Source organism: Bufo gargarizans, chromosome 2 (genome assembly GCF_014858855.1).
Source record: "Bufo gargarizans isolate SCDJY-AF-19 chromosome 2, ASM1485885v1, whole genome shotgun sequence".
NCBI lineage: Eukaryota > Metazoa > Chordata > Amphibia > Anura > Bufonidae > Bufo > Bufo gargarizans.
This window is the reverse complement of record NC_058081.1, coordinates 622,489,823-622,510,087: the sequence shown is the minus strand read 5'-3', so window position 1 is coordinate 622,510,087 and position 20,265 is coordinate 622,489,823. Positions and strand designations below refer to the sequence as shown.

General features: G+C 42.5%; 1 protein-coding gene across 1 annotated transcript in view; it reads left to right on the top strand.

Annotated features, from left to right (window-relative positions):
- MMEL1 (membrane metalloendopeptidase like 1) overlaps positions 1-20,265 on the top strand; it is a 202,866-nt gene that overhangs the window by 152,534 nt on the left and 30,067 nt on the right. The window contains exons 14-16 of the mRNA XM_044278346.1: positions 2,668-2,766; positions 17,363-17,446; positions 18,565-18,668. Of these exons, the coding sequence (XP_044134281.1) occupies positions 2,668-2,766; positions 17,363-17,446; positions 18,565-18,668 (287 nt within the window). The remainder of the gene's footprint in view (positions 1-2,667; positions 2,767-17,362; positions 17,447-18,564; positions 18,669-20,265) is intronic.

Genomic DNA, 20,265 nt, shown 5'->3' with positions numbered 1-20,265 from the left:
CCTAGACTAATGACATCTCCAAGAGCTAATTGGAGTAAGGTGTCAGCCAACTGGAGTCCAATCAATGAGATGATATTGGAGATGTTGGTTACAGCTGCCCTGCCCTATAAAAAACACACACCAGTTCTGGGTTTGCTTTTCACAAGAAGCATTGCCTGATGTGAATGAGGCCTCACACAAAAGAGCTCTCAGAAGACCTACAATTAAGAATTGTTGACTTGCATACAGCTAGAAAGGGTTATAAAAGTATCTCCAAAAGCCTTGCTGTTCATCAGTCCACGGTAAGACAAATTGTCTATAAATGGAGAAAGTTCAGAACTGCTGCTACTCTCCCTAGGAGTGGCCGTCCTGTAAATATAACTGCAAGAGCACAGCGCAGACTGCTCAATGAGGTGAAGAAGAATCCTAGAGTGTCAGCTAAAGACTTACAATAGTCTCTGGCATATGCTAACATCCCTGTTAGCGAATCTACAATACGTAAAACACTAAACAAGAATTAATTTCATGGGAGGATACCACAGAGGAAGCCACTGCTGTCCAAAAAAAACATTGCTGCACGTTTACAGTTTGCACAAAAGCACCTGTATGTTCCAAAGCAGTACAGGCAAAAAATTCTGTGGACAGATGAAACCAAAGTTGAGTTGTTTGGTAGAAACACACAACACTATGTGTGGAGAAAAAGAGGCACAGCACACCAACATCAAAACCCTATCCCAACTGTGAAGTATGGTGGTGGGGGCATCATAGTTTGGGGCTGCTTTGCTGCGTTAGGACCTGGACGGATTGCTATCATCAAAGGAAAAATGAATTTCCAAGTTTATCAAGACATTTTGCAGGAGAACTTAAGGCCAACTGTCCACCAGCTGAAGCTCAACAGAAGATGGGTGTTGTGACAGGACAACGACCCAAAGCATAGAAGTAAATCAACAACAGAATGGATTAAACAGAAGAAAATACGCCTTCTGGAGTGGCTCAGTCAGAGTCCTGACCTCAACCCGATTGAGATGCTGTGGCATGACCTCAAGAAAGCGATTCACACCAGACATCCCAAAAATATTCCTGAACTGAAACAGTTCTGTAAAGAGGAATGGTCAAGGATTACTCCTGACCGTTGTGCACGTCTGATCTGCAACTACAGGAAACGTTTGGTTGAAGTTTTTGCTGCCAAAGGAGGTTCAACCAGTTATTAAATCCAAGGGTTCACATACTTTTTCCACCTGCACTGTAAATGTTTACATGGTGTGTTCAATAAAAACATGGTAACATTTAATTATTTGTGTGTTATTAGCTTAAGCAGACTGTGATTGTCTATTGTTGTGACTTAGATGAAGATCAGATCACATTTTATAACCAATTTGTGCAGAAATCCATATCATTCCAAAGGGTTCACTTTTTCTTGCAACTGTATAGGATTTGAACAAAAACACACATAAATGCCTTTAGCAGTGGACCACTACCGTAGCAGTGGGATGCTACACCTCAGTCCAATTTAAATAAACTTTGACCCAGAGAAGATGGAGGCATTTCTGAATTGTGTTGACATTTGGCTTCTTGTTTGCATGATACAGCTTGAACTTGCATTTGCGAATTGCACGACAAACTGTTTTCGCAAACAAAGATTTCTGGAAGTGTTCCTGAGCCCATGCAGCAATTTCCAGTTCTGAATAATGCCTGTTTTTAATGCAATGCTGCCTGAGGGCCGTAGATCATGAGCATCCAATACTGAATGTCAGACTTGTCCCTTGGGCACATGGATTTCTTAAGATTCTCTGTATATTGATTAAATTATGTACTGTAGATGGTGGATATTTTCTTTCTGAAATTGTTCCACAATTTTTAGATGCAGTTTTTCACAGATTGGTGGACTGCCCATATTTGTTTCTGATTGACTCTGCCTCTCTAACACGCTGTTTTTATACCCAGTCATGTGACTTAGTAGCAAATTGCTCCTACCGCTCTTTTTTTATTACTACCATTTACTTGTCCAGACTTTTATTGCCCCATCCCAACTTTTTTGAGATGAGTTGCTGCCATCAAGTTCTAAATGAGTTATTTATTTTTATGAAATGGTAAAATGTCTCATTTTCAACATCTGATATGTGTTCCGTGATTTATGGTGAATAAAATATGGATCTAGGAGATTTTCAAATCATTGCATTCAGTTTTTATTAATATTTATTTACATTTTACACAGAGCCCCACCTTAAGCTTAGTGTTAGAAAACTTTTATGTGGGTCTATAAGGTTGTTGGCTTGACATAGGAAATCCTTGTTGAGGTAGGAAACTCCTAAGTGTGGTTAGAAAATTCCTGTTGGAGTTAGAAAACTCCTGTTTTGGGTTAGTTAACTCAGGGGTGCAATTAGGAAACTCCTTGGTGGGGATAGGAAGCTTTTGGGTGAGAGTAAGAAATTCCTGAATAGGGTTAATTTAAGGGTTTTTCTGGGACTAGCAAATTGATGACCTACGGTCAGTTGATTGAATGAGTTGGATGGAATGGGACTGAGCTACAATACTAGGCATAGCCACAACCAGAAATATGGAGCTGTGTTTGGTAAGGAATGCTTAGAGACACTGTTCCATGATGAGATTTTGATCAAACTATTTACCGTATCTGCATATATGTACACATGTATCTTTTCATCATGTCTATTTCTTGAAATGTTCTAGATCAGTGACCTCATAAATAAAGTACGTGAAGTTTTTATTGAGACTTTGGATGAATTACAATGGATGGATGGGACATCAAAAGAAAAGGCACAAGAAAAGGTCAGTCGTGTCCTGAGCAAGATCGCAAATATATTAGAAACTTTCAACCTACCATCAAAAACTAGGTCTACATAGTCATTTAATGATTGTGAGCCAAAACCAGGTGTGGGTCAAGAACCGGTGCAAATCTTTTTATAATACTTTATCTCTGTGTAGGATCCACTGCAAAAACAGACTAAAGATCTGTCTACACATACATCTGTCGCAACATACATGCTACATGAGGCTCAACTGGGATAACGCACAGCCCTGCTATAACCACCTAGCTGCAGTAACACTTGTTCAATCAAACGGCCAGCGCTCTTTTTCAATTAAAACATATACTCATTTATTATAAAACTAAATACACATCCATGTCTTATGAAAACCTGTATCGTTATTTAATGTTTGCAATCACAGTCCCTCAGATTCTTATTGCGGCTGTAGGGAGGTAAAATAGACACGTCCTCCTATATTTGTTCCTCAGTTTTAGTCTTATACTTTGTAGTAATATGTTGCCATTTTATGTTCCCACGTATCCGTTACACACTCGGTTTGTATATGCAGATATATTGCTTACCCGTCTTTTTATGTGTTTAGGTGCTGCGAGTATTGAAGTTATACGTACATGGCTTGTTACGCGTTCTCTAGTCCTACCCTGGAGTAGTTTACTATTTCGAAGCACTGTGCACCTCTGCCGGCACCTTGAGGGTTAGGACTATCAAGACGTGAGTTTTCTTTTCGAGGTATTTGTCTTTTTGTCCTGGTACTGAGAATTCAAATTGCTGCTTGCTTGTTTTCTCAATTCTTTCACCAAACTCGTTTCGAAACAGAACTTGTTTCTTCTTCAGTGGTTAAATATATAATGCAAAAATGAGGGACACAATGTTTCTTATATTGGGGTGATGTGATTTCCCAAAGTACGGACTGGGCTCTGTCGTGATTCCATTGGACTGTGATTGCACATTTATATTCTAAATACAATTACTACATTGTTGTTGATAAATATACCTTTATCGTTATGGATGCGTATATACAAATACATATACTGAAAATGCACAACATCCCTAGGCACACATATCACCATACTGTATAGGAATAGATAGAATGGAACAACTGATAAAAATAAAATAAAATAATGCAGTAGGTAAATGAGAAACACAGAGTGGCTGCGATCAGGTCAGCTGCAGTCATACCTAGTTATAGATCTCGGCAATATTGATTACGTTTTTCCTACATGTGTAGAAATATACATAGAAATACTTCTGCAAATATCTCTCTAACTATATGCTATAGCTATAAGAGGAATATACATAAGGCGTATAGCCACCAGTAAATCTATATGAAACAAACATACCATTAAAATAAAGTAATTGAGACAATAGATGAAAAAAACGCAGGGTGTGAACAAGAAATTAACAATGACGGCAACCAGGAAGGCAGCAAGCACACTGAATCAAATAAACCTAACTAAGACTCTCAAGTTTTGATCCAGTCCAGATCACAAATAATTAAACAATTAAGACAAGCTAACAGAATACTATTGTCACACTTAAGTTTTAATGTTTTATTGCATTTTCAGTATATGTATATGTACAGTCCTGATCAAAAGTTTAAGACCACTTGAAAAATGGCAAAAAATTATATTTAGCATGGCTGGATCTTAACAAGGTTCCAAGTAGAGCTTCAACATGCAACAAGAAGAAATGGGAGTGAAACAAAACATTTTTTGAGCATTCAATTTAATGAAAACAACGAATAAACTGAAACAGGCTGTTTTTCAGCTGATCAAAACTTTAGGACCACACCTCCAAAAAAAAACTAAACCCCCCCAAAACAGAAATCCAACTTTCAAACATGAACTCAGTAATGAGTAGCTCCGCTGTTATTGTTTATCACTTCAAAAATTTGTTTCGGCATGCTTGATGCGAGCGTTTCCATGAGGTGAGTGGGAGCATTTCTCCAAGTGGTGAAGACGGCCGCACGAAGGCCATCTACTGTCTGGAACTGTTGTCCATTTTTGTAAACTTCCCTTGCCATCCATCCCCAAAGGTTCTCATTTGGATTTAGAACAGGGGAACACGCAGGATGGGCCAAAAGAGTGAAGTTATTCTCCTGAACGAAGTCTTTTGTCCAGTGGGCATTGTGTACTGTAGCGTTGTCCTGTTGAAAAACCCAGTCGTTACCACACAGACGAGGGCCCTCAGTCATGAGGAATGCTCTCTGCAACATCTGGACATAGCCAGCGGCCGTTTGATGCCCCTGCACTTCCTGAAGCTCCATTGTTCCACTGAAGGAAAAAGCACCCCAGACCATTATGGCGCCCCCTCCACTGTGGCGCGTAGAAAACATCTCAGGTGGGATCTGCTTGTCATGCCAGTAATGTTGGAAACCATCAGGACCATCAAGGTAAAAAAAATCTCATCAGAGAATAAAACTTTCTTCCACCTTTGAATGTCCCATGTTTGGTGCTCTCTTGCAAAGTCCAAACGAGCAGTTCTGTGGCGTTCAAGGAGATGAGGTCTTTGAAGACGTTTTTTGTTTTTGAAGCCCTTCAGTCTCAGATGCTGTCTGATGGTTATGGGGCTGCAGTCAGCACCAGTAAGGGCCTTAATTTGGGTCGAGGATCGTCCAGTGTCTTGACGGACAGCCAATTGGATCCTCCGGCTCAGTGCTGATGAAATTTTTTGGGTTCTTCCACTTGACTTTTTTGTTCCATAACCCTCAGGATCATTTAAGAAATTCCAAATTACTGTCTTACTGCGTCCCACCTCAGCAGCGAAGGCGCGCTGTGAGAGACCCTGCTTATGCAGTTCAACAACCCGACCATGTTCAAAAAGGGAGAGTTTTTTTGCCTTTGCCATCACAACGTGTGACTACCTGACAGAAAATGACAATGAATCCACATCTTTGCACAGATTTGGCCTTTTAAAGGCATGTGGTCCTAAAGTTTTGATCAGCTGAAAAACAGCCTGTTTCCATTTATTCGTTGTTTTCATTAAATTGAATGCTTAAAAAATGTTTTGTCTCACTCCCATTTCTTCTTGTTGCATGTTGAAGCTCTACTTGGAACCTTGTTAAGATCCAGCCATGCTAAATATGATTTTTTGCCATTTTTCAAGTGGTCTTAAACTTTTGATCAGGACTATATTTGTATATATGCATCCATAAAGATAAAGGCATATTTATCAACAACAATGTAGTAATTGTATTTAGAATATAAATGTGCAATCACAGTCCAGTGGAATGACAACAGAGCCCAGTCCGTACTTTGGGAAATCACATCAACCCAATATAAGAAACATTGTGTCCCTCATTTGTGGATTATATATTTGAGTTCTGTTTCGAAACGAGCTTGGTGAAAAAATTGAGAAAACAAGCAAGCGGCAATTTGAATTCTCAGTACCAGGACAAAAAGACAAATACCTTGAAAAAAAAACTGTGTAAAAAAAGCTATTTGTTGTCACCTTACATCAAAAGTGTAATACCAAGCGATCAAATAGTCATACGCACCCCAAAATTGTACCAATCAAACCGTCATCTCATACCGCAAAAAATGAGAGTCCACGTAGGACAATCGCCCAAAATATAAAAAAAATATATAGCTCTCAGAATATGGAGACACTAAAACATGATTTTTTTTTGTTTCTAAGATGCTGTTATTGTGTAAAATTTAAATACATTTTAAAAAGTATACATACTAAGTATCGCTGCGTTCGTAAGAACCTTCTGTATAAAAATATCACATGACCTAACCCCTCAGATGAATACTAAACATTTTTTTCTAAAAAGTGTCAAAAAAAGAAATTTTTGTAACCTTACATCACAAAAAAGTGTAATACCAAGCGATCAAAAAGTCATATGCACCCCAAAATAGTACCAATCAAACCGTCATCTCATACCTAAAAAAAACTACAGCTTTCAGAATATGTGACCTCAATATTATGTAAAACTGAAACAAACAACCAAATAAAGTCATATTTGGTATTGTCGCGTCCGTAACAACCTGCTCTATAAAAATACCACATGATCTAACCTGTCAGATGAACATTGTAAATAACAAGAATTAAAAGCTGTGCCAAAACAGCTATTTTTTGTCACCTTGCCTCACAAAAAGTGCAATCTAGAGCAACCAAAAATCATATGTACCTTAAAATAGTACCAACAAAACTGCCAACTTATCCCGTAGTTTCCAAAATGGGGTCTTTTTTGGAGTTTGTACACTAGGGGTGCATAAGGGGTCTTCAAATGTGACATGACAATTTAAAATTATCCCAGTGAAATCTGCCCTCCAAAAACCATATAGCGTTCCTTTCCTTCTGCGCACTGCCGTGTGCCCGTACAGCAGTTTACGACCACATATAGGGTGTTTCTGTAAACTACAGAATCAGGGCAATTAATATTGAGCTTTGTTTGGCTGTTAACCCTTGCTTTGTTACTGGAAAAAATTGATTAAAATCGAAAATCTGCCAAAAAGTGAAATTCAGAAATTTTGTCTACATTTTCCTTTAATTCATGTGGAACACCTAAAGGGTTAACAAAGTTTGTAAAATCAGTTTTGAATACCTTGAGGGGTGTATTTTTCCAAAATGGGGTAACTTTTTTGGAGTTTTTGCTCTAGGGGGGCATCAGGGAGTCTTCAAATGTGACATGGCAACTTAACATTATCCCAGTGAAATCTGCCTTCCAAAAACCATATGGCGTTCCTTTCTTTCTGCGCCGTTCCATTTGCCCATACAGCAGTTTACAACCACATATGTGGTGTTTCGGTAAACTACAGAATCATGGCAATAAATATTTAGTCTTGTTTAGCTGTTAACCCTCGATGTGTTAAAGATTTTTTTTTTATTAAAATGGAAAATCTGCCAAAAAAGTGAAATTTTGAAATTTCATCTCCATTTTCCTTTAATTGTGGAACACCTAAAGGGTTAACAAAGTTTTATAAAATCAGTTTTGAGTAACTTGAGGGGTGTAGTTTCTACAATGGGATCATTTATGGGGGGTTTCTACTATGTAAGCCCCACAAAGAGACTTCAGACCAGAACTGGTCCCTAAAAAGTGGGTTTTGGAGATTTGCTTCTAAACTTCTAAGCTTTCTAACGTCCCAAAAAAATAAAGTGTCATTTACAAAATGATCCAAACATGAAGTAAGCATATGGGAAATGTAAAGTAATAACTATTTTTGGAGGCATCACTATCTGTTTTAAAAGCAGAGAAATTGAAATTTTGAGAATTGTAAATTTGGTATTTTTTTATAAATAAAAATGAAATAGTTTGACTCCAATTTACCACTGTCATGAAGTGCAATATTTGACGAGAAAACAATCTCAGAATGGCTTGGATAAGTAAAAGCGTTTTAAACCACATAAAGTGACACATGTCAGATTTGCAAAAAATGGCCTGGTCCTTAAAGAGTTTCTGTCACCAGAATTAACCTTATTAAACCGGCTTACATTAGTGATGTGCTAATGTCAGCAGACTCGAACTGAACTATTTTTATGCTTCTGGATGCCCCCATTGCTGCACAATTTTTACTTTTATATTATGCAAATCAGCCTCTAGGAGCGGGGGTGGGGCGTTGCTCCTGCTCCTAGAGGCTCCGTTCTCCCACCTCAAGTCACGCCCTGCTGTCCTTGATTGACAGGGCCAGTGTTCATCCTCTCCTGCCGACCCTGTGCGCTGGATAAATCTTGCGCCTACGCAGTCCCAGCACACAGGGCCGGCAGGAGGAGACGAATGCTGCTTGGACCTGTCAATCAAGGACGGCTGGGCGTGACTTGAGGTGGGAGAATGAAGGCTCTAGGAGCAGGAGCAACTCCTACCCCCCTGCTCCTAGGGGCTAATTTGCATATCAACAAAGTTAAAATTGTACAGTAACGGGGGCATCCATAAGCATAAAAATAGTACAGTTCGGGTCTGCTGATATTAGCACATCGCTAATGTCAACCAGTTTAATAGGGTTAATTCTGGTGACAGAAACCTTTTAAGGTGAAAATGGCAGGGTCCTGAAGGGGTTAAAATCGGTCCTTACTATGACTAAGAGCAGTGCCTTGGCTCAAAACACATAAGCATTGTGATTTGGGTCTCCTGTATTATAGTATGTTTTAATGAGTTATTAAAGGGGTTGTGTCACTTCAGAAAATGGCATTTATCATGTAGAGAAAGTTAATACGAGCCACTTACTAATGTATTGTGATTGTCCATATTGCTTCCTTTGCTCGCTTGACTCATTTTTCTATCACATTATAAACAGCTCATTTCTGTGGTTGCCACCCCATCCCATAACAGTGCCATCCACAGACCCCCCCCATCGCATAACAGTGCCATCCACACCCCCCCCACCCCTTAACAGTGTCATCCACAGACCCCCCATTGCCGCTCCAGTACAGTTATAAAATGTGTAATTCAAGTAATAATGATTCATGCTGCCCCCTCTGTAGTATAACATTTAATATATCCTACTCACAGGGCTACTGTTATATCGTAATGCAGGCCGGCCGGGCAGACGAGCGGCAGCGTGACTGACTGACGTCACGTGCTTCATTCATAAAGAAGGCCGGGCAGGCACGTGACGTCAGTCAGTCACGCTGCCGGTTGTCTGCCCGACCGGCCTGCATTACGTTATAACAGTAGCCCTGTGAGTAGGATATATTGAATGTTATACTATAGAGGGGGCAGCATGAATCATTATGAATTGAATTACACATTTTATAACTGTACTGGAGCGGCGGGGCCAGAGCACAGTGAACGCACCGGCCCCCAGCTCCTCCTCCCAGTCCCTCCCCGCTGATACATCGCAGCCTGCGATGCTGGAGCATGGCAGGCTGCGATGACAAAAGGTGGCGGAACGCCGTTCCGGTGTGTTCCGCCAGAAAAAAAGCCCTGCAGGTAATACTGAATCTTTTACCAAAAGACAATATATGTATCTGCTCTGCTCCTCCTGCTCTGTAAAATGCTGCTGGAAGATTACATTATGTTTTCATGGTGACAGGATCCCTATAAAAATTCAACATCTCAGAAATGAATTGCTAACCCTTGATTGGAGGATTTATTGAGTTTTGTATCAGGGAATTCCAGTGTTTAATAAATAAGACTGTGATGGATGAGAACATTCTGCTTCTCCTGGCCTGGTGGGTGGTCTCATCCTGGCCACACTGCTTTAGCTTCAAGACAACTCCTACTTTGGAAATTCTCATAAAATTACAATATCAAAACAAGAAAAGGAAAACAGCTACTGTAGGATGTTTACATTCTTGAAATAATGATGAATCTTAGGGAATGCTAATAACTAATGCTCCTCTAAATGCCCCTTAAAGTGAATGTCCACCTTTTAACATCATGCTCTTTTTTAGTATTAGTACCAATTTTCTTTGCTCGATAATGTCTTAACACATCTTTACAGCTTTTTTTATGACACAGATTCCAAACCTCCTGTACAGACATAGATCTGTTGTAATTCCAGCCACCTGCCAGCCACCGGCATTTTCATTTTTTTCATTTTTGTTTTGTACTCCCTGTATTCCAAAAGAAATAACTTTTTTATTTTTCCATTCGCATTATAAGGGCTTGCTTTTTGTGGCACAAGTTGTACTTTCTAATGGCACCAATTAATATGGTTGAGCTGGAAAAATATTCTAAATGGTTAGGAATCTCTTTTATGGATTTCATTTTTACAGAATTCTGACACATTACTTTTATTCTGTGGGTTAGTATGATTACAGATTTTTTTACTGACCCAATGTTATAACTTTAAAAAGATGGAAAGGGGAGCTATGAATTTTTAATTCTTTCTTTTTATATTTTTATAAGCTTTTTGCATTTTATTTCCCCCCACCCCCTCTTGGGGGAACTTGAATCGACTTCAATTGATAGATCATTTCTACCGCAAACGGCAATGTATCAAAAACATAAGACAATAAAGCGCAGGTCTATGAAAAATATAACACTTTATTGATACATATAAATAATAAAATTATCTTTAAAAATGAGTCACACTTGGAAACGGGACGTATTTATGGTATTGTGACTGGCTATTTTACTCATCCATTATTTTCTGCCATTTGAAAGGCATTTATTATTTATAGGAAGGGCCTATCACTGTGTTCTTATCAAGTCCAACCAGAGGCAGGCCTTAAAGTGAGTCTTTCACCGAATATGACCATTACAGACCACTCAGATCAGGTTCTCCATTACTTTCCCCAGATTACTATGGTACCTTTCATATTGGAGTCCATCGTCGATTTGCTCCAAAAAACAGCTTACCAAACCCCTCCTCTTTCACCCCTCTGGCCCGCCCTTGTTTAATCGTATTACCTCCTCCTCTCCGTCTGAAATCCTGTGCCTCCGCCGGCTGGATCAGGTTGCACAGGCTGGCGCATGCGCATTCAAAGTCCCTGTTCCTCTGCCCATAATGGGCAATGCAGTGCACACGCGCCAAGAATGTGTGGAGCGGCGAGGACGTGGGATTTCAGACATAGAGGAGGAGGTAATCAGATTAAACAAGGGCGGGCCAGAAGGGTGAAAGAGGAGGGGTTTTCGTAAGCAAAGCGCTGAGGGGCCTGGGCACTAGCCGCATGAACGCCGCCCCTGGGCACCTTCAGAACCTAATTACCATATGGTATAAAAGTGTTTTTTGGAGAAAATCGGCGATGGACTCCAATATGAAAGGTACCATAGTAATCTGGGGAAAGTAATGGAGAATCTGATACGAGTGGTCTGTAATTGTCACAACCAGACAGCTGAGAAGCTCTGACAGAAGCATTTCAGAACCTCCTCCTTGAGTTTTCTTTGTTGTGATGTTCAGTTCCTCATCTCGTTAGCCTCTCTCAGCTGTCATGTAGTTGGCCTGATTGCATCCCTTTAAATTCCGCCCCATAATGCATTACTGGGCGGCTTATACTTCTTCCTGGAGTGTGTGTGCATGCTGATCCTGTTTCCCAGTCTGCTACAAAGTTAAGTGCTGTACATTTATCTGTTATTTTCTGTTTGCTGCATCCCAGGTGACCCTGACTCCCTCCGTGTCTGGTGTAGGGAGCCGGTGGTCGTGTCCCCTCACTATTGTAGGGTGTTCAGGGGTTATTTAGTCGAGGTACGTGGATATGCAACCATCCACCTTTGGGATCTTTGCATAGGCTGAGCAGCCAGGGAAAGTGCTAGGTCTTGTGCAGGGGTCTCCCTTTTGGTTCCTTAGCTTTGGATCCAGTGAGTCATATATGCATGTTGAATTGTCTTGTTTCCTGTACACCGTCCGTGACATTATAAGCCGCCAAAACCGTCTCAAGCATGGATCCGGTTTCACTTTTGGCTGAACGCCTTCAGGGTCTTTCATTGGAGGTAGCTGATCTCCGCAGGACTTTTTCTCAGCTTCAAGTGACCGGTTCAGCTGGCGTTTATGGAGTTTGTTCTGAGCCTAAGATCTCGCTCCCGGATACGTTTTCCGGGGGTAGTGAGAATTTTGTGCGTTTTAGAGAGGCTTGCAAACTCCATTTTCGCCTTCTTCCCCATTCCTCTTGTGATGAGGAACGGAGGGTGGGGATCATTATATCGCTGCTCAGGGGTAACGCTCAGTCCTGGGCCTTTTCGCTGCCGGAGGGGGCACGGCCCCTCCGTTCAGTGGATGAATTCTTTTTAGCCCTGGGTCAGATATATGATGATCCGGATCGTATTGCTCTGGCTGAGTCTAGACTACATCTATTATGCCAGGGTAAACAATCCGCAGAGATATACTGCTCAGAATTTCGGAGATGGGCAGCTGATACTGGTTGGAATGATGCTGCACTCCGAAGTCAATTTTACCATGGTCTTTCAGAGGGATTGAAAGATGCATTTGCCTTTCATGAAAGGCCTATTTCCTTGGACTCTGCTATGTCTCAGGCCGTTCGTATTGACAGGCGTCTTAGAGAGAGAGGAGAGATCTCTCCTTCCTGTCATACTCAGTCCCAGGACAGTGCAGCGGTCCCATTCTGTGCGCAGGGGTCTCAGTCGCTGTCAGCCCCTTCTGAGCAGGAGCCCATGCAGCTGGGGTTGATTGCTTCTGACAATAGAAGATTCAGCCCGCATGGGAGGGTTTGTTTTTGTTGTGGAGGTATAAATCATTTGGCAAATGTTTGTCCCTCTAGGAGATTCAGGCAGTTCTCTGGGAGTAATAAAGAAACAAAGACAAAAAAATCTTTTAAAAATGTTCCGTCTGTTACTATTGGCAGGGTTGAGGCGGAAATTGAAGGTTTTCCGTTTGCTTGTAGTTCCCGTTTTGTCCTGCCTGCTAGGGTGGCGCTAGAGAGCAAGAGCATTTTTTGTGAGATTTTTGTGGATAGTGGAGCAGCGGTCAATCTCATTGATAATCAATTTGCAATAACTCATGGTTTCCAGGTGCGCACTTTGGGAAAGGATATTCCTGTTTTTGCTATTGATTCCGCTCCACTTTCTCAGAAATCATTAAAGGGCATAGTTCACAATATCCGTTTAATTGTGAGTGATGCTCATGTTGAGGATGTGTCATGTTTCGTCCTTAGCGGTTTGCCTACTCCTCTAGTGTTGGGGCTACCCTGGCTCACTAAACATAATCCCACCATTGATTGGCAAGCAAGGCAAATAAATGGTTGGAGTGACTTTTGCAGAGAGAATTGCCTCACGACATCTGTTTCTGAGGTTGCTACTAAGACTGTACCATCTTTTCTCTCTGAATTTTCGGATGTCTTCTCTGAGCGTGGAGTTCAGGATTTGCCCCCGCACAGGGAGTACGATTGCCCTATTAATCTCATCCCAGGCGCCAAGCTGCCTAAATCTCGTTTATACAATCTTTCCCAACCTGAAAGGATTGCTATGCGTGCTTATATCTCTGAGAGTCTGAGAAAAGGACACATACGACCCTCGAAGTCACCTGTTGCCGCTGGTTTTTTCTTTGTTAAGAAAAAAGATGGTTCTTTAAGACCTTGTCTGGATTTCAGGGAGCTGAACAGTATCACTATTCGTGACCCTTATCCACTTCCTCTGATCCCGGACCTGTTTAACCAGGTTGTTGGGGCTAAAGTCTTTTCCAAATTAGATCTAAGAGGGGCATACAACCTGGTCAGGGTCAGAGAAGGAGACGAATGGAAGACGGCCTTCAATACCCCTGAGGGCCATTTTGAAAATTTGGTTATGCCTTTTGGTTTGATGAATGCCCCAGCCGTTTTTCAGCATTTCGTGAACAGCATTTTTTATCATTTGATGGGAAAATTTGTATTAGTGTATTTGGATGACATTTTGATTTTTTCTCCCGATTTCAAAACTCATAAGGAACATTTACGTCAGGTCTTGCTCATCCTGCGGGAGAATAAATTATATGCGAAACTGGAAAAATATGTGTTTGCGGTTCCAGAAATTCAATTTCTGGGGTTTCTTCTCTCCGCTTCTGGTTTTCACATGGACCCCGAGAAGGTCCGCGCTGTGCTTGAGTGGGAGCTTCCTGAGAATCAGAAGGCGCTGATGCGTTTTTTGGGCTTTGCCAATTATTACAGGAAGTTTATTTTGAATTATTCCTCTATTGTTAAACCACTCACTGATATGACCAGAAAGGGAATAGATTTTTCTTCTTGGTCGGTAGAGGCGCGTAAGGCTTTTTCTAATATCAAGGAGAGTTTTGCTTCCGCTCCCATCTTGGTGCAACCTGATATTTCTTTACCCTTCATAGTTGAGGTTGATGCTTCTGAGGTGGGTGTGGGTGCGGTCTTGTCTCAGGGTTCCTCTCCTGCCAAATGGTGACCGTGTGCCTTTTTCTCGAAAAAACTCTCCTCCGCAGAGAGAAATTACGATGTGGGAGATAGGGAATTGTTGGCCATCAAGTTGGCTTTTGAGGAATGGCGCCATTGGCTGGAGGGAGCCAGACACCCTATTACCGTGTTTACTGACCATAAAAATCGGGCCTACTTGGAGTCAGCCAAGCGTCTGAACCCGAGACAGGCCAGATGGTCTTTGTTCTTTTCAAGATTTAATTTTGTTGTCATGTTCCGCCCTGGGGTTAAGAATGTGAAGGCAGATGCCCTGTCACGTTGTTTTCCGGGAGGCGGGAATTTTGAAGACCCGCGTCCCATTTTGGCCGAAGGTGTGGTGGTCTCTGCTCTTTTTTCTGAATTGGAGGCAGAGGCGCAGGCAGCCCAGTCAGAGACTCCTGATCTTTGTCCTCCTGGGAGGTTGTTTGTGCCTCTCGCTTTAAGACACAAGATTTTTAAGGAACACCACGATACGGTCCTTGCTGGGCACCCGGGGGCAAGAACCACACTGGATCTCATCGCTCGGAGATTCTGGTGGCCTGTGCTTCGTAAGTCGGTTGAGGGTTTTGTGGCAGCCTGCGAGACTTGCGCTCGTGCCAAAGTCCCTCATTCACGGCCGTCAGGTCCTCTCCTTCCCCTACCCATTCCTTCCCGTCCTTGGACACATCTGTCCATGGACTTCATAACGGACCTGCCTCGTTCCTCGGGGAAGACTGTGATTCTGGTGGTGGTGGACCGTTTTAGCAAAATGGTGCATTTCATCCCTTTTCCTGGTTTGCCCAATGCTAAGACGCTGGCGCAGGTATTTATTGATCACATTGTCAAATTGCACGGTATTCCTTCAGACATAGTCTCTGATAGGGGCACACAGTTTGTTTCCAGATTCTGGAAGGCTTTCTGTTCTCGCTTGGGGGTTCGGTTGTCATTCTCTTCTGCTTTCCACCCGCAGTCGAATGGCCAGACGGAGCGCGTCAATCAGAATCTGGAGACATATCTGCGCTGTTTTGTGGCGGAGAATCAGGAGGATTGGTGTTCTTTTTTGTCCCTTGCTGAGTTTGCTTTAAATAACCGTCGTCAGGAGTCCTCTGATAAGTCACCATTTTTTGGTGCATATGGGTTTCATTCGCAGTTTGGGACTTTCTCGGGAGAGGGGTCTTCTGGTTTACCTGATGAGGACAGATTCTCCTCGTCTTTGTCATCTTTTTGGCAAAAGATTCAGGATAATCTAAAGAGCATGAGTGAGAGATATAAGCGTGTGGCAGATAAGAGACGTGTGCTTGGTCCGGACCTGAATGTTGGTGATCTGGTGTGGTTGTCTACCAAGAATATCAAATTGAAGGTTCCCTCCTGGAAGTTGGGTCCTAGGTTTATTGGGCCTTACAAAATCCTGTCTGTCATCAATCCTGTTGCCTACCGTCTTGATCTTCCTCAGACTTGGAAGATCCATAATGTTTTTCATAAGTCCTTATTGAAACCTTATGTTCAACCCATTGTACCCTCGCCTTTGCCTCCTCCTCTGATTATAGTTGATGGGAATCTTGAATTTCAGGTCTCTAGGATTGTGGATTCTCGTCTTGTCCGCGGTTCTCTCCAGTACCTTGTTCATTGGGAGGGTTATGGTCCTGAGGAGAGGATGTGGGTCCCAGTGACGGACATTAAGGCCTCTCGTCTCATCAGGGCTTTCCATAGGTCCCACCCTGAGAAGGTGGGCTCTGAGTGTCCGGAGTCCACTCGTAGAGGGAGGGGTACTGTCACAACCAGACAGCTGAGAAGCTCTGACAGAAGCCTTTCAGAACCTCCTCCTTGAGTTTTCTTTGTTGTGATGTTCAGTTCCTCATCTCGTTAGCCTCTCTCAGCTGTCATGTAGTTGGACTGATTGCATCCCTTTAAATTCCGCCCCATAATGCATTACTGGGCGGCTTATACTTCTTCCTGGAGTGTGTGTGCATGCTGATCCTGTTTCCCAGTCTGCTACAAAGTTAAGTGCTGTACATTTATCTGTTATTTTCTGTTTGCTGGATCCCAGGTGACCCTGACTCCCTCCGTGTCTGGTGTAGGGAGCCGGTGGTCGTGTCCCCTGACTATTGTAGGGTGTTCAGGGGTTATTTAGTCGAGGTACGTGGATATGCAACCATCCACCTTTGGGATCTTTGCATAGGCTGAGCAGCCAGGGAAAGTGCTAGGTCTTGTGCAGGGGTCTCCCTTTTGGTTCCTTAGCTTTGGATCCAGTGAGTCATATATGCATGTTGCATTGTCTTGTTTCCTGTACACCGTCCGTGACAGTAATGGTCATATTCAGTGAAAGACTCCCTTTAAAATAAAGTTTACATTGGCAGTCCTGGGGTCCAGGGCTGTCATGGAAATCAAATAGCTCATACAATCTCATCGCAGGTAGGTGTTTGGTAAAAGTGAGCAGCAGGCTTCCAGTATATTACCCCTCAGATGCTATGGTGGCAACTGACCAGGGATTGGAGGGGTTAAATACTGATGCCCACTCAGCTCCTCAGCAGGTACTATCTTTAAAGGACCCACATCACATATACAGTGGATGTTGGGAAGGGACTAGAGGGAGCTAAGGAGCTTCCTGCATACTGTTTATACATTAAATTTTTATAAGCAAAATACAGGTTCTATTGTAGCCATATTAGTTATACTACAACATACCTTAATGACAACTTCAGCTCACTACCATAAGTAATGCATCTTTTCAAGCAATTATTGCAGTAGTGATTTCTGCAGATATGAGATTTGCACTGTGTATATTGTAGATGTCTATGAATGCGTGAGAGAAGAAATGAGTAGTAGGGACCGATGACTTCAGCACTACTGCATGAATCATGTTCTTACAATGTTATTGCATTTTATAGGCACTGTCAATTAAAGAGCAAATTGGTTATCCAGACTATATTCTAGAAGATCAAAATGATAAACTGGACCAGGAGTCTGCATCAGTAAGTACCTTATCAGCGATTTACTGGGTTTATCCAACTCTTCTGAAGTAGTACAGATGCAACAGTGGTGGCACTTTGTACAACTAAGTAATGGTTAGAAGAAAGTGCCATCATTCATGTGGCCTAGTATATCTTCATGAGTGCTCAAGTGATCATTTTCATTTTTACATTATGATGGAATTGAACCAAGGGATAGGCAAAGAAGCATTTCAGCGCAGAATGCAAAAGATGGAATCGGTTGTCAGGACAAAATCAATGCATTTCCACCTTAAATAAAATGTGAAGGGCACATAGGCCCTCATTTATCAAGAATGACACTTGCTATGCTGGTTTTGATATCCCCTGCCTCACCAGAGGAAGCATTTGATTTATTTTCACCAAAAGTGGGTTTGGTGAATGTGGCACTTTTTTGGAGTAGAAGACCACTGAAATCTATGCTGCATCTGCATCTAGCAGTTCATCTGGATATTATAGCAATGCTAAATCTCCCTTATAGCATCCAATTTGTTCCTTTAAATGTTATTGTGCTAGTTCCGTAATATGAAGTTATTATGATGGAGAATTAAGATGGTGCAGTGTGTTGGGGTCACAGCTGGGCCCCTAATGTGTTGCTACCGCTGCTGGTACGCTACTGCATGTGAAATTGGCAGTACTCAGTAGGTAATTGCAGCTTTACTTCTGAGCCGGCTTCTCAGTATGTTCTCCCCAATCTCTATTTTCTTTAGAGAATACATTGAAGGGTTGAAATCAGTTTTAATTGTGACATAACAATTCAAGAAAGAAAGACAGCTCTTCACCGACACGCATTTTAAAATAGCTTTGAGTGTCATTTGTTTTGGCTCCTGCGGTTCAAGTCATCTTCTCCAGGTCACAGACATCTGGCAGGAGTTCCTTTGATTTGCAGTAACTTGAACAGTACTTGTGACAGTTCTGAGCGCTTTCATAAAATGCTTATACAGGAGAGAGAAGGTCAACGTAATTGCAATGCTTTCACAAGCTGAATAGTATTGAAAGTCAGCCTGACAAATATAACGACTTCATAAAAAAATACAAATCAAGCTGGATACATCTAATGCATCAAACGCCGATTCTTATTTTTTTTTCCTTTTTCACTGCAGTTAAACTTTAGCGAAGAGAAATATTTTGAGAACATACTGGAAATCCTAAAATCTACAGCACAAAAGAGTCTAAAAAAGCTAAGAGAGCCAGTCGACCCTGATGCGTAAGTATTTACACCCATATTGTCATGTTTAAAGAGAACCCCATAGGTAATATGTAATGCCTCATTTGCTCTGTGGTGGTATTGTATGGCAACGGAATACTTGTGGCCAGGTTCCCTTACAGATTCCAAGTGTTCACTAGGGGCCCTGGCAGTTGGATAACTGGGTGTCCACTGTAAACAACCACCCAGTGATTGTAGTGTGTGAAGGAACCTAGAGGCAATTGTTCAGTTTCAATGCAAAGTCACCACAGAGAAAAGGAAGCATTACACTTTGTCCATTGGAATCAATCAGCTGCCTGTGTAATGAGCAGGGTCTCCAGAATTCTTTGCAGTTGCTCTCTTGAGGACCCTGAACAGGGACTCCCCTCTATTAACTGAGGATGCTCCAACACTATATTTCAAAATACTACAAAACCCTGTCTACATAAAAACAGTCCATGGATGTCTATCTTCCTAGTTGGGTGAACCCACAAATGACCATGAAAAAACTTTCCAAAAGTCATTGAGGAAACTGAATAATTCCATAAAAATATCAAAGTCAATTAGAACTACAAGCATATCTTTAGGGTTTTTAGAGGTTGCAGTTGCACCCAGTCAGTGGCGTCGCCAGGGGGGGGCTAGAGGGGGCCACGGGGGATCCAGCAAACATGTGCCCCCCCAACTAAAATGTCCCCCATTCATTTTGATACTAGTGTTGGTCTGTGCTGCCTGCTGCGCACTGTGTAGGCACTCCTACCGGACATCTAAGTTCACACATCTCAGTCTGAGGATCTGACTGAGTCTTGGTGCCCGGGTGCCGTACTGCCGTTGCGGTCTCTCTCACTTTCTTCTAGTCTCACTCTCCACCCACTGCCGCCGCGCCACGTCATAAGCCCCGCCCCCGCCACGTCTTAAGCCCCGCCCACAGCCCCATACCAGTTGAGTCAGACTCAGTGTCTGAGCTAGTCTCAATCACCTAGTCGAGACTAGCTCAGCTGATCTGAATTCATTCAACTACTGGCAGCAGTGCGGGAGGCGCTCCTGCTCCTCCTCCTAGGCGTGTGACGTCACCGTGAGCAGCCCGCCCACTGCCTGTAGTCTAACTTGCTTAAGCCAGCCAGGGCCAGACAAGACTAGAGACTGACTGAGACAGACGAGACAGTGTGTGGCGTAGCGTGGCGTGGCCTGGTGTGGCCCTACCGATACCGAACAGACAGACAGACTGGACTGAGACTGACCTAGTGGTGACGGTGTGTAGCAAGCAGGACACTCAGGTTAACTTAATAATATAAGGTACTACAACTTACAAGTAGTGAGTGAGTGGACTGACTAAGTCTCTTTCTATTCTAAGGGTACTTTCACACTTGCGGCAGTGTGATCCGGCGGGCAGTTCCGTCGTCGGAAACTGCCCGCCGGATCCGCCGATCTGCAGCTGGCTGAAAGCATTTGTGAGACGGATCCGGATGCGGATCCGTCTCACAAATGCATTGCAAGGACGGATCAGTCTCTCCGCTTGTCACGCAGACAGACGGATCCGTCTTGTACATTTTTCACATTTTTACCGGTCTTCGCAGGCCGGAAAGACGGATCCGGTATTTTGAATGCCGGATCCGGCACT